The following is a 14864-nucleotide window of genomic DNA, read 5'->3' as shown; positions in this document are numbered from 1 at the left end:
TCTGTCCATGGAGGCTGACTCTTGTTTGGCCTCAAACCATCAGCAGTATGCACAGTGAGAGCTGGGATGAGGAGGAGACGCGAACCTCGCCAGATGAATCAGCAGAATTAACCCCCCAGATCAATAAATCTGCCAGATCACCTTCACTTCCAGCCCCATCACTGGGCTTCCACTGACAGAGGCTAGACGTGTTGCATCTTGTAACAGTACCAATCCTATATTTTGTTGCCATCAATTACCTAGTTTACAAAGTAATTAATGCTAAAAGCTAAAGGTAAGTACCTAGTGCTCAAGACTTTTATCTCCTGTATCATAAGGTTTACTGTTCTAAATTTGTCAGGCACCCTTATGATATGTTGTAACCCTTACACTAGGAAGGAAAAAAATATACAGCAAGTATAGTCCCTTCATTTTGTAATAAAGTGACAAGCTTTACACAACGCAGAATATATAAGACTGTTAACACTCCTTCCTACCCAAGTCTGCATGACTAGACCAATTTGCAAAAAATTATCAGGCCAGTGCCTTCTCATCCAATTTTCTTTCTTGACTATTAGAACAGCTTGCCATGTGACAGTATTTACAGTTTTTAAAACACCTTTCATCTATTAGCTCATGAGGATGACAACAGTCCCGAGAGGGCTAAGCAGGGTAAAAACAGTCCACATTTTGCAAGTGACGGCCCTAAACACACAGGAGTTAAACAGGACATCTACCATCGTCTCGGGAGGGTGGGATTCCAATGCTTTTCCCACCCCACCCACCTCTCATGCAAAACCACTTGCGTATCCACAAGAAAACAAAACAAAACAAAAACACTGAGGTATCAGTACCCTTCCGCCTCCTCTCCCCTCTAACCATTACCTTAATAAAAGACTTCATTCAAACCAAAATAAGTATAAAAAGTAGAGTGTTGGTTGGACCATAATCTGATTCTGAACTGATTACGTTTTTTTCCAAATTTACTCTTTACCTTTACAACTTCCCTTTATTGTCAGTATGTATCTTCTCCAGAGAATTTTCACATTTAATTACTCAAAGGAAAAATCTGCTTTATTACCCAATTATCGTCCCCACACTTTTGCCAGGAACCTTAGGTTTCCATTCCATCCTTTTAAAGATGAAGTTTTGGAGGCACAAAATCAATTCAGTAACTTGCACCCAGGCAAATGGCAAAGACAGACATAGACAGAGGAAAGGAACTCCAAGGTCAGTGCTCCATCCACCCAGGTAAAGATGCAGAACTTAAACTAGAGATCTTGGCACTGGGCAGACTCAACCAGAGGTGTTTCATCCTGTGGAGATGGGTAATGCCCACATATTCAGCAAGGACCTGGCTTTTTATCTAAACAGGTTCTATCTGGCATGACAAGTAGTTTTCAACAATCAATGTGAAACAAGCACCACCTACATTGAGGTGTCAGCCATCAGCCCAGGCAAATAAACAGGGGTTCGGGGCATGTGACTGCAGGCGCTTCAGTCAAATGGGTGGGCTCTGGTCAGGCATGGAGAAACTCTCAGTTCCACTGATCTCTGGATTTCCTATCCCTGGGAGCATGTTCTAGGCCATGAATATCCAGATGTAGGAGTTTGATCTGTATTTCAAAGTCAAGAGAGCTTAACTGGAAATGACTGCTATGCACGTTAAATGAATCATAAGCAAGGAAAAAGGGGGCTGTGACAGATTAATATGATGGCTGCGGTGCAAAGCCATGTGATCACTTGCTGGAATACTGGAAAGCCAAGCTACAGCATTATGTTTAAGCTCTCCTGGCAAAGACTAGAGCAGAACCCTGCTAAGTATGGAAATGTTTATGTCCTGGAAATATCCATTTGAAGCCTGAGAGAGTCACACTGGGACTGTGACAAAGAAGCAGTATTTTCATACACCTAGAGATGACGATTGTTTTTGCAGTTCGAGGAATACACACATTTAAAGAAAATTCACAATTAGGAACTCATCTGTGAGGATTCATACCATTTCACTGTTAACTCTCTTCTATAAAACAGTTTGCTGTTAGAGAAGGAACACAGGTGAGGGACGTGGTTCCAGCCATACACTGCCACTAACCATTTATCCCGTCACATTACTTCAGCCCCTCTGGGCTTCCATCTCATTTTGCTTAAAGACTTTCTAGATCTCTGAGGGCCTTCTCGCTGGGATAAGTAAACCACCAATTTACTTATTTGACTGTAGCAGGTAGTTACCTGTCCGCCATTGTCAGGACATCCTTGTTGGGGCCCTGTCATGGTATTGGACTGTCACTGGTGATTGAAGGACAGTTTGACAATAATTGAATTCCCAGCCAGACTCTAAATTGCCATTAAGGTCACACTAACACGGACATAAAATCAAAAAAGGAGTTTTTTTTTTTTTCCTACCTACAGAAGACAGCATCTTAAAATAGGATGGACTAGTTTGAAAACACTAGCATAAAAGCCATCATCCTGACATTCCTTGCCATAGTTTCATAAAACTGAACTACAATGCAAGCAAACTGACAAGATTCTGAAGAAAGTCGATATTCGAAATTTAAAGCATATAACAAAACAGAACCAAACAAACCCTGGCGTTTCTGCCCCTTACCTTGTAGCCTTTGCATCACGTTGGCGATGTCCCGAGGAGACCGAGAGGCTGCCCTGGAGGTTGCCATGGCTGCACCGAGGCACGGGACCACTGCTGGAGACCCTTTGCCCAATGCGGTGCAGCCCTAGGCCACTCGAGAAAACATCCTTGAACGTCTCTGGGTCTATCGAGTCATGGCCCAACCCCGGGCACACACAGCAGTCAGCGAGGAGACAGCACTCCAGAGATCCAACCACTTCTTTCTCTTCTTTTGCTTTAAATGAATTCAAGAACCTGAAAAACACATAGAAAAGGTACAATATTTTTTTAAAAAAATCAACACAGGTCACCCTAGTGCAAAAAGAACTGTCTTTATTCAATCTGAATAGAGGATTCATCACCAAGTGAAATAACTAATGTAAAAATACTTATAAACTATAAGACAAGATACAATAAATCTCCTAGAAGAAAACATAGGCAAAACATTATTTGACATACCTCTCAAAAATGTTCTCCTAGGGCAGTCTACTCAAGCAATAGAAATAAAAGCAAGAATAAACAAATGGGACCTAATTAAACTTACAAGCTCCTGCATAGCAAAGGAAGCCATAAACAAAACAAAACAGGAACCTACAGAATGGGAGAAAATTTTTGCAAAAGACAAAACTGACAAAGGCTTGATCTTCAGAATGTATAAGCAGCTCACACGACTTAATAAGAAAAAAACAAACAACTCAATCCAAAAATGGGCAGAAGACCTAACCAAGCAATTTTCCAAGGAAGAAATACAAATGATAATAAGCACATGAAAAAATGCTCAATATCACTAACTATCAGAGAAATGCAAATCAAAACTACAATGAGGTATCACCTCACACCAGTCAGAATGGCCATCATTCAAAAATCCACAAATGACAAATGCTGGAGAGGCTGTGGAGAAAAGGGAACCCTCCTACACTGCTGGTGGGAATGCAGTTTGGTGCAGCCACTGTGGAAAACAGTATGGAGATTCCTCAAAAGACTAGGAATAGATTTACCGTATGACCCAGGAATCCCGCTCCTGGGCATATAACCAGACGGAACCCTACTTCAAAAAGACACCTGCACCCCAATGTTCATAGCAGCACTATTTACAATAGCCAAGACATGGAAACAGTCTAAATGTCCAATGACAGATGACTGGATAAAGAAGCTGTGGTACATTTATACAATGGAATACTATTCAGCCATTAAAAACCGACAACATAACGCCATTTGCAGCAACATGGATGTCCCTGGGGAATGTCATTCTAAGTGAAGTAAGCCAAACAGAAAGAAAAATACCATATGAGACCACTCATATGTGGAATCTAGAAAGAAAGAAAGAAAGAAAGAAAGAAAGAAAGAAAGAAAGAAAGAAAGAAAGAAAGAAAGAAAGAAAGAAAGAAAGAAAGAAAGAAAAAGAGAGAAAGAAAAGAACATAAATACAAAACAGAAGTAGACTCATAGAAATAGAATACAAACTTGTGGTTGCCAGGGGGTGGGGGGTGGGAAGGGACAGACTAGGAGTTCGAAATTTGTAGATACTGACAGGCATATGGAGAATAGATAAACAAGATTATACTGTATAGCACAGGGAAATATATACAAGATCTTGTGGTAGCTCACAGCAAAAAAGAATGTGACAATGAATATATGTATGTTCATGTATAACTGAAAAATTGTGCTCTACACTGGAAATTGACACAACATTGTAAACTGATTATAACTCAATTAAAAAAGAAGTTAAAAATAAATAAGTAAATAAAGCTTAAAAAAACTTATAAACTATAAAATAGTAGGTAAATACGAGGAATTCTTATGATGTTTGATAAAATAAACCCATACTTGAAACATACACAATAAAATTGGCTGCTAGGAGAAATTTCACTTTTTTCCATGTTTTCATCTTAAACTGTAAACTTTTTTCATTGACCTATGAAAGTAGTTGCACTCAAAACACTGAGTTCTATTTCTCAATATTCATAGGTTCTCTTATCTGGGCTATTTTAGCCTGCTTTGCACATCTATTTTGCTCTGTTTTGTTTTTATACACTTTTCAGGAATGAAATCAGATGTTAGCTCCTAAAATTTGATGAACTGCAATAGTAAATAGCATATAAAACTATTTTAATCTGAAAATTTGAGTTGCAAACACTGTAATTTTAGAAGACAAATAGGTTTGATTTAGCTTCCCCACCCCCATATAGAAAGACTCTAAAGTAAGCTGTAAGGCTGGGGTGGGCAGGATTAGAGACAATATTTTCCTCCTAACCCCTTCTTGAATTCTCTGTTTTGGTCAAGTTTAATTCATCGTGCTGGGCTGGGGGAGGTAGGAAAGAGGTAGGACAGTGGCTGATGAAACCTCGACGTTGAGACAGATACTTTGAACAAGGGTTTCCTAACCATAGGGCTAGCTGAAGAGAAGGTCCTGCCACGAACAGGAAAACTGACAACAGAAAGAAGAGGGTGAAAAATGCACTTAGAGGAAGAAATGCAACCAAGGCGCCAAACCGAGGGGGTCTGTATGAGCCTGAGACTTTGACAATTCATATTCATCCCTGGGCTACGACGATGAAGGTGAAGAAGAGAAACAGGGTGGGGGCAGAGGAGGCTGGTGAAAGCAAAATCGTAAAGAAAACACAGCACGTCTCTGTGGGGTGGTCCACCTTCGGAGAGCAACGAAGAGCAGGCTATGAGTGCTATCAGACATTATAACCTGAACGTGTGCTCATAAAGAGCGTGTTACTTACGAAGGACTGGTTAAGTAACAGAGTGTCATTAAAGATGACAACTGCTTTTTAAAATGGCATTAATACTAGTACATATCGGTATCTAGTTAGAAGGCATGAATGCAAAGCCGGTATCTTTTCCAGACCACCCCCTCAGTAAGGATGTGAAACATGGCACACTGCTGCCGCTCTGCACATTTCTGGGGTCAGAATGGACATATTTAAGTCAAGGAGCAGTGGTGCAGTGAACAGCACTGACCAGCAAAGACAGATTTCTCTTGGCTACTTGAAAAGACGCTAGAAGTAGGACCCGGGACTTGGCAGCTTCTGGGCTAGAGGGTTAGCTCTCCATGGATGGCTCTCCAAGAGGGAGAAATAACTACTTAGGGCTGGCCTGTCATGCACCAAGCCTACAGCCCTACTGCAGCTGGCTGCCCCTGAGCAGCCTTCACGTCCTGGGAGAAAACATCCCATCCGCCCACATACAACAGCTACCTTAATTTGAAGACTAACAGACACTGAGAAGGGCCTGCGGTATCTTAAAATGGCTCCCCTAAGCTGTTAGAAAGTTAGATTCTCCAAGTGCAAGCATATAACTTTCTGAATCTAGCTAGCTAGCTACAGGTAGACTACGTAGAGACGAGGGAAGAAATTCATTGTAGCTCAGCTGCCCTACGCCAGGCCCTGCTCAGCCCTGGAGTTCACAGATGACAAAGACGTGGCCCCCACCATCGATCAAGAATTATAGAACTAAGGGGGAAGGCAGAGCTCAGTGGTAGAGTGCATGCTTAGCATGCGCGAGGTCCTGGGTTCAATCTCTAGTACCTCCATTAAAGATAAATAAATTTTAAAAAAAGAATTATAAAACTAAATGGGATTTCTATGTCACTGCATCACAGATCACCATGTTCCTGGCCTCTTCTGGCTGACGTGCATATTACACAATAGAGTAATCCTGAAATATTTCCCTCTCACCCTTCTTCTCATTCTCTTTCTTTGAATACCACATTAAACTCAGAACTTCTCTGCTTGCATCCAACTTCAGCTGATGTACCCGTCTTACTGCCCCAGTATAACTAATGCATTCTGAATGTCACGGTTCAATGCTGGGGGAGCTAAGATGAATGTGACACATAACCTATTTCTCGACGAGCTTAGAACAGAGTGGGAGATACAACACAGAAGAGCAAATGTAACAAAACCATGGGCATGTGCAAACAGAGACATGAGGGATACAAAGGATGGGAGGGTCCTGGGAGGGAGCGAGCCCCTGACCTGGGCCTTGGTAAAGGAGTTAGAGTGAAAAATATGAAAAATGCATCCCAGGCAGAAGAAATAGCTCAAGCAAGGCTTGGACACAGGAAACAGCATGGTTCGTTTGTGGAACTACTAACAGTCAGAGAGTGAGGGACTCTCCAGGCTACATTCTGGGGCTGAGGCTGGAGGAGGGAGCAGCCAGATGGCTGAGCCCTGCCCAGGTGTGCTGCTCAGAAGTCTGCTCCTGGGTCTCCAGGGGGCAACAGGAAACCATCACGAGGGATTTTAAGCCGAAAGTGACCACGTATAATTTAGATTATTCTAGCTACATTTTTTAAGGGTGTATTCGAGGTTGACAACTCAAAGTTTCAGGAAGATCGGTGAGGAAGGTGTCTCAGGAGCCCAGGTAAAAGATGATGAAAAATTGAAATAGGACTGTGAGTGGAAGGTAAAATCCAAAAAAATCGCAAGTAGTCAGAGTATGCAGGACTTGGTGATGGGCGGGGGAGAGGAGACAGGCCCTTGGAGGTGGCGTAATCAGGTACCTTGGGTGACTCTCAGGATTCTGCCTTGAGAGCTCAGCAGTAGAGGAGCTTTCAGGTTTTACTTCCCCCAACTCTTCAATGCATTCGCTCACATCCTTGCTGAACAACTCAATTACCCCTTCGCATCGCCCCTCTGCAGGACAGTCTCCGCTGAACAAGTCCGAGGGATCACTGAACACCTAGCCCAGGACACACTGTTTGAAGCCATCCCTAAAACACACCAGCACACAACAGCACTGTTTTCCCTCAATTCCTCCAGTACTAGCAATCCATACTATTACGAGTATCTGTCTTATATTCGTCACCATTGTTAGTCTTAGCTCTCTTGAACTAGACGGTGAACATCTAGCAGGCACAGAGATTGTAACTCTTACTGTTTTGACATCCCTCCCATTGATAGTAACTGTATCCCTGAGGACATTCTAGCCCTCAGTATACATTTTTGTTTCATTGAATCATGTTCATAAAACTTTACCTCTACAGGACAACCCCCAGAAAACTCCTTCCTCCCCACTGTAAAAGAAGTTGGTGCAACATCCTTCCCTTTTTAGACATTAGATTAAATATTTTGCTTTCAACATTCGTGCATACACATATTTCCTATTTTGTGAAATTATGATAGTTTTGTTTTTTACTGATACTTACATTTAAGGGACATGATTTGATAAAAAATTTCAAATTAATAAAGCAAAGATAATAAAAGGAGACTTAAAAGATATGAGTTCTGGATGTTAGAAGAGATGAATTTAAACTTAGCTTTGTTCTGACTTGGATGATTTTGAGCTAGTTTTATGTATGGAGGTCCTCACCCACCGCCTGACAAGGGGCACGTGGTACTGGGAAATGCACAGACTCTGGACTGGAAAAAAAAAAAAAAACCCAAAAAACAAGGAGCTGCCTTCATTCTGTCCAGGTGGACATGACCTACAGAACCAGGACATCAGAAGTTCCAGCACCATTAATGAGCTCTCCATCCTCAGGGTAATTAAGTTTTCAATCAGGTGCAGTATATTGTGGGGATAGGAGAGGAAGAGGGGGTGAGGGATGGAAAGGGAGAGCTAAGTAGACATTGGTGGGTTGTGTACCAATTAATAATCCTTGCACCATCTCCAAATTTTTTCCAGGGAAGGAACTAAGATTACAAAGCAGCTAATTATATCCACCACACCTAGTAGAGAGGTAAGATTCCTGTATTTATTATTTCATACAGCAAATGGAGTGGGAAACCATGTGGCAAGGATGATGGTGCTGAGTAAACAGCAGTGAACAAGACACACAATCTCTTTTAGAGCTTAGGTACCAGAGGGGGAGATGATGTAAGCAATATTGCAATGAAGTAGGTTACAGATTGTAATGGAGAAATCCAGGGTACTGTGGGAGCACACAGAATACCCAATCAATAACCATCTGCTGCATCTATCTCACGGGATGCAAAGGGAAATCAAATGATCTGCTGTTCGAAATTCTCCTACCTAAACAATGTACTCTTTTCAACACCAACACCTGCGAAAAGCACAGGAGTGAATCATCACAACTTGACTTTTCCAGGCTCTAGAATGGACAACTGGCTGCTTAAAGCAGTGTCTCATTTGTGCTACTAAACAGGGATACACTAGGAAAAACACTAGGAGAAACACCGCTATGTCACAAGACTACATCTTTAAGCAATGCAACTGGATTTTGAAGGATCAGAAAACTACAGCATAAAGTTCCAACCCCTGCAACCACCAGAGATGACCTGGCTCATTTCTAGCTGAAAAAGATGCACTGAGACTATAAGACATAAACGGACTCACAGTGATACGAAGCATGACTTAACTAGACGTCTAACTATGTACAACAGCAGTCCTTTTAAAATTCCCCATTAAACAAAAGTTTAAAAAGCTAATGAATACATTTCAACCCCCCTTCTATCTAAGTCCTTTGCTGGAGTGAGTCACCTAAGTGTCTAATTTTAAATTTAATTATTGTTTTCCTCTATTCATCCTTTAGCAATGGTACTAATTAACAGACGCTAAGATGGCCATCCAGTAGGGGAGAAGAGGGACTTCCTGGAGTTAATATAAATACATTACTAATGTGTATGTAAAGGCTATCAGTGAACAGTGGTAATTATTCACTATTATGAATTTTACACGGTAACAAATAAAAATTGGTCCTTTCCCTGGAAGAACAAAAATAGGAAGAAGTAATCAAAAGATAGAGTGCAGAGCTGATCAGCATGAAAGAAATCATGTCATGAAGGAACTTTTCTTCTGTAAGCTTGGGGTATAAACCATACCCAAGGATATCTGCTACCTCCCTCCCATGCGTTGCTAGGGTATAACTGTACCTCTCGCTAAACATTAGTTCTCACTGGATGGAACCATAGGGAAGGACACATTTAACACTTCTGAGAGGAGATTAGGCAGACTTCCTCAAAGGGGAGTCTTGAGTCTTGTATGCCTGTGGTTTAGGCCACAGGGTGCGGCCGCAAGGTCTACATTGGAGCCGCCCTGAGAAATTGCTACCAACCTTGCCCAGTCATGGGCCTCTTATATCCTGTTTCAGTTTCACCTCCCTCATCTCCAAGAAGCTGGGCGAGCTGCGCGATTATCAGAGAGCAGATGTAGGGGCAGCACCTTCCCCATTTAACACAAGCAATTTTTGGAAATGTCTAAACAGAAAAAAACCTTTTCCCAAACCCTACTCCTTTGCAGGGAAGCATCAAGGGGAAATCATTCTTATCTGGGGGACAACGAGGACAGAAACAAACCAGTTTGTGAAAAATCATTTGTTGAGACAGATGAAAGTGAGGCTATAATGTTATAGTTGAGCAAATATTTTCAAAGGCTAGCAATAGTATTATCAGTGTCAGTCTGAAGATGTGCCTTTATTTCAGCACAGAACATATTAAGTTAGCGTGGATGTGGCACATTTTGTTCTAGATTTGCCACAAAGTAATGAACAGACTCAAAAATAAAAGAAGAAAATAGATACGTGTTTTATTACACTGTTCTGGTGATGTTGGGAACTTTTTATCCATACTGTTAATCTTTTTCATCAAGGAGAACAGCAAGCCTCTCAACAATCTTCATGACTCATGATTAAATCAGCATTTCGTGCAGATGTGGGGCATATTAATAATCTTTGCTCAATCGAAAATTATTATACTTTCTCTTGCACAAGTCTGGCTCCTGTATTCAAATGCCTTCTTTGGGATAGTGGCTCTTAGATGAAGACAAATATAGGTAAGCATTAAAGCAGAGACCAAAAAATAATTCATCTCGAACTTTCTTAATATTCACAGCAAATTTTCAGATACGTACAGGTTTTCCACCCCAAACTGAAAAGCTCAGAAACGAACATTCTAGGATGCTAAGACCGGTTTCACAGCTGGTGTTTTTCCCCCCGGGCTGGAACTGGTTATCTTTATGGAAGACGGCCTGAAGTTGCAGCCTCCAAGCTCTGCGATCCCAGCCAGGCAGCACGCTGAACCCGGTTTCTCAGCCGGCTTTCTTTCCTTGATGGCTAACAGCTGCTTTATTTTGCACTGTTTTCCTGTCCTTTACCATACACCTGCCGCCCCGTGGACCACCATTTCCCAGAACTCCTCCGGCAGCGACGCAAAATCTGTCTGAAAGGGGGTCTTTCCGGGGAGGAGATGAAAGTTATCTTGCCCTCTAGCGTAAGCAAGCGCACGGTGACAGCTGGAGTGGAGTCTGAAGCCCCGGCCTCCGCTGTTCTTCAAGCCCTGGGCTGTGTTACCCATTTCCCCTCCCCCAGCCCTTCCTAAAATAGTCGGCGGTGGAGGAAGGGAGGCTCCTAGAATTTGCTCAACGCCCTACATCTCCCATCCGATAGTAGCAACAGCCCTGACCATCGCAATGAGGGTGGCTGCCTTTTCCTACTGCATCACTGGACCCCAAGAGAAGTGCCACCAGCGGAAATGACAACTCAGAGAGGGGATATTAATAGGGCTATCTACGTACAAGCTGCAAGGAGACGCTCCCCCACCTCCTCAGCTCCTCATCCTTGAGTATCACACACGTACACACACCGCCACCACCATCGCCACCCTCTCCCTCCCATCAAGCACGCACAGCCCGAACATGCAAGTACAAACTTGCTTACAATCTGTCTGCAATTTGTTCGGCTTGCACCCGTGTTCTCTCTCTCTCTCTCTTCTCCCTCTCTCCGCCTCTCTTTCCCTTTACCTTCTGTCCCTGGGGCTCGTTCGGGTTCCCGGCGGCGGCGGTGCGCGCGCTCTGGGCCGGCCGCGGTCTCGGGAGCTCGGGCGCGGCTGCAGGGCTGCGGGGCGCCGGGCGGCCCCGGTGACCGGGGACAGCGCGCGGGGCCGGCTCCCCGCCCGCGGCGAATCCGCAGCCGCGCTCCCCGGGCCGCTTGCACACTCGCTCACTCGCGCGCTCAGCTGCTCGGCGACTCTGCCCTCCCTCCGCCCGCGGGTCCTCCTTCCGGGTGCGCCCCGGGGTTTCAGGCCTCCCCCCGCCCCTCGCTGCTCCCCCCGCCCCCCGCACGAAGGCTCCTTTCGGAAAGGTCGGCCGGGCGGGTTCAGCCCCCGGGCAGGCTCGGGGCACGACCCGCGCGCCGCCACGCCCCTCCCCGCGCCCCGCGCCCCGCGCCGGCTGCTGGATGCACTGGTCCCCGGTAGAGCCGGGGGCGGGGGCCTGGCGTCTCCCGGGCGGGCTTCCCCTACCTCCCGGAGACGCACGGCCTCCGGCGTCTTTCCGCAGCAGCAGCAGCAGCAGCAGCAGCAGCGACTTTCCGTGACCCTCCCTCTCCGGTAGCCTTTCCACCGGGTCCGCCTCCCGGGGGTCGAGGGGGAAAGAAATGGCCGAGAGCGCTGGGAAGGAGATTCGCCGCACTCGCTGCTAACTTTTGCCCAGGGTTTCCACTGCCCGGCTGACCTTTCTGAGCAGACAGAACCTATCTTGAAAGGCTGGGGAGGTTCCCAGATGGTCCCAGGAAGGAAGTGATGCGGTTCAGTGAGGACATTCCGCTGGCTCCTTTGAAATCAACTTTCAAAAAGGTCCTAACTGCTGACCTTTTGGTTGTCAAATCAGTAGCAAATAATTTCAGGGAGACTGGTCAGACTGTAGGTTTTTGTCCCTGTGGTTTATAAAGCTGAGATTTCCTGAGAAGGCACCTGACATCTCAGTCATATTTATTAGTGGTTATTCGTTAAGATGACGCTGGGAGCTACCTGCAGGGTCCTCCGTCGTGCTCTGCGTGCGACGCGTGGTGGATGGGGACCGTCTGAGTCTGTCATCACAAGTCCCTCTCACAGTGTGGAGGAGATCCCGGTGTTGCCTAGTAGCCTTTAGGAGGATTTATTTTGTTGTGGTTTTGTGGTTCCTAAGCAAAGTCAAACGTGATCGCTCCTCACCAACAACGAAGTCCAAGCCCAACAGGATTATGGCAACTCAAATAATCGAAGCTATGTTGCAAGAATCTTAGAAATAATAAATACGCCCTTGAATTTTTAATCTGAACAAAACAAGATTTTTGTTTGTTTGTTTGTTTGTTTTTCCTATTCTCTACATTGCATTTAAAGCCAGTCCTTGTCTACATGGAAGGAATGGCCTTAAAGTGGATGAAGTTTTTCCCTGCCTCCTGCCTTTCCCTCACTGGCTGCTAACACTCCACGATTTAGCTTTGCATTTTCTTCAAATTCTCTTTCTTCTGGATTCCATCAAAATAATAATACCTGGAATGAATCTGGTAAACTAATCTGATATGTTATCTTTTCTTGTGTTTATAGATTTCAAAGACCAAAGAATGAATCTCTAATTGCAGAACTGGTTGCACCAGAAGTCAGGCCTGGAGAGGGCCGTGTTTGGGATCACTCTCAATGCATATACTGCCTCTGCCTGAGGGTGACACTGGCCACAGATGCCCAGAGCTCCTTGTGGAGGTAACACCCCAGAGCCCAGTTGTTCCAGATATCACTCTCTGCCTGGATGTGACCAGACTGAGATCCAGGCTCCAGGCCTGCCACTCAGGAGCAAAGGCTCTGACTCAGTTCTTCTCCTTTCTCTCCATCTCTGCTTTCATCCAACCAACTCACCCACCTACTGAAACTCCTTCCTCGGACCTGCTCTGCTCCCAAGTGCAGACAGGCAGGAGCCCAGGGCTGGCTTTGGTTGCCTGATGAACTGAACGCCCTGAACGCCCACTCTCAGTTTTATCCTCCACCGAAGGAGTAATAAGCACATCACTGACTTTTGGAAAAGTTCTGTCTTTTTCATACACCCCAGGGAAGTGTGTTGTAGCTTCATTTATTCAACCACTATTGTTTGAACACCTACCATATACCAAAATATTGCCTTAATCATTAGGGCTACAGTGGTAAGGAAAACCTCATCTGATTCCTGCCTTCACAGAGCTTACAGTGTAATCAGGAAGAGAGACATTTATCAAAGAACCCCACAAATAACTAAAAAACTCCAGCCTCCAAGAGAAGGTTAATTTTATGAAAGCTTTCAGTGGAAGGGCTTAATTTAGTTTGGAGATCAGACAGACTCTGCTAAGGAAGTGACCTGTGAACTATGATCTGCAAGAAAGGTGACATTAACTAGGACAAAGTCAGGTAGTGGGAGAGGGTATAACTCTAGTGGTAAAGTGCATGCCTAGCATGCAGGAGGCCCTAGGTTCAATCCTCAGTACCGCTGTTAAATAAATAAGCCTATTAACCCTCATCCCCCAAAAAGGAAAAAAAAATTTTTTTAATTAAAAATAAAAGGAAACAAGTAAAGGTGGGATCTGGAAGAGCATTCAAGATAGAGGAACAGCATGTGCAAAGGATCTATGGAGGACAAGCAACATGGTGCTCTCGAGGAACCAAAGAAGACCACTGTGGCTGCAGGAGAGAAAGCCAGGGAGGGTACAGGAGCTTCAGGGGAAAACGCACCCCTTGAGACCCAAAATGAAGCAAAGGGCAGATTGTGCAAGCCTTAAAAATAAGCCAGAAGAGCTGGGTCTTTACATGACACCATTACAGTGTTTTCTGTAGGTGGTGCAATACGGTTACATTTATGTCTTGAAATTTTCCCTTTGGCTATAATGTGGAAAACAGATTAGAAGTGGGGCCAAAATGGGTAAAGGTGGACCCATTAGGAAGCTGCTATGGTAATTCTTTAAGAAAATGATAGCCCTCATTATTAGAGTGATGGTGGTAGAAAAATTAGATGGATTTGAGAGAGAGGTAATAGATAAAACACAATAGATAAAACAAGGTCATGGGTGGTGGAAGGAAGTCAGAATAGAATAGTGGTTAAAGTCTTGGGGTTTGAAGCAAAAAATAAGCTGAGGCTCGCGTCTCAGCTCCATCATTAGCTGCCGGCGTGATTTTTAGCTAGTAATTCAACCTCTCACAAGTTCAGATTTTACAAACCTATAATCAGGATTATAACAGCATATCTCACTGATGGGGCTGTTGTGGGGACTAAATCAGCTAATAACGGCAAGTATTTCCTACTTCAGTGCCTGGTACGTGGTCAGGGAACACAGTATAATTAACACTATTATTAAAGTTATAGCTACTATTACTATTATGCTGTATGTTTCTGAAGTTGGCAAATAGAGGAAATACCATCTCTACTTTGCTTTGCAACAGTCTGATTGGGCTGGAACACCAGTTTCTGGGAGCAGCAAACTCTAACCACGGGGCCATCCCCGGCTAAGAGACAATGGCCAGGGCAGCAACCAAGTTTCCTCCTCCACTGAGCCCAGGCCTGCCCTCCCCAC

The 14864-nt window shown here is 44.3% G+C and overlaps 1 protein-coding gene across 16 annotated transcripts in view; it reads right to left on the bottom strand.

The window, feature by feature from the left end:
* SYNE1 (spectrin repeat containing nuclear envelope protein 1) overlaps positions 1-12059 on the bottom strand; it is a 427973-nt gene extending 415914 nt beyond the window's left edge. For 12 of the 16 annotated variants that reach the window (XM_031456561.2, XM_064486564.1, XM_031456569.2 and 9 more), the window contains exons 1-2: positions 11315-11431; positions 2588-2860 (exon numbers count right to left, since the gene is read on the bottom strand). In XM_031456561.2, coding sequence (XP_031312421.2) covers positions 2588-2654 — 67 coding nt within the window. In that variant the 5' untranslated portion in view covers positions 2655-2860; positions 11315-11431. Of the gene's footprint in view, positions 1-2587; positions 2861-11314; positions 11433-11814 lie in introns of those variants that run through there. The other 4 variants (XM_031456570.2, XM_031456571.2, XM_031456562.2 and 1 more) reach the window with 3 other exon arrangements.
* Between the last annotated feature and the right edge of the window lie 2805 nt (positions 12060-14864).

This window comes from Camelus dromedarius, chromosome 6 (assembly GCF_036321535.1).
Source record: "Camelus dromedarius isolate mCamDro1 chromosome 6, mCamDro1.pat, whole genome shotgun sequence".
Classification (NCBI taxonomy): Eukaryota; Metazoa; Chordata; class Mammalia; order Artiodactyla; family Camelidae; genus Camelus; species Camelus dromedarius.
The sequence above is the reverse complement of the archived record's forward strand: the minus strand, read 5'-3'. Positions and strand labels throughout refer to the sequence as shown.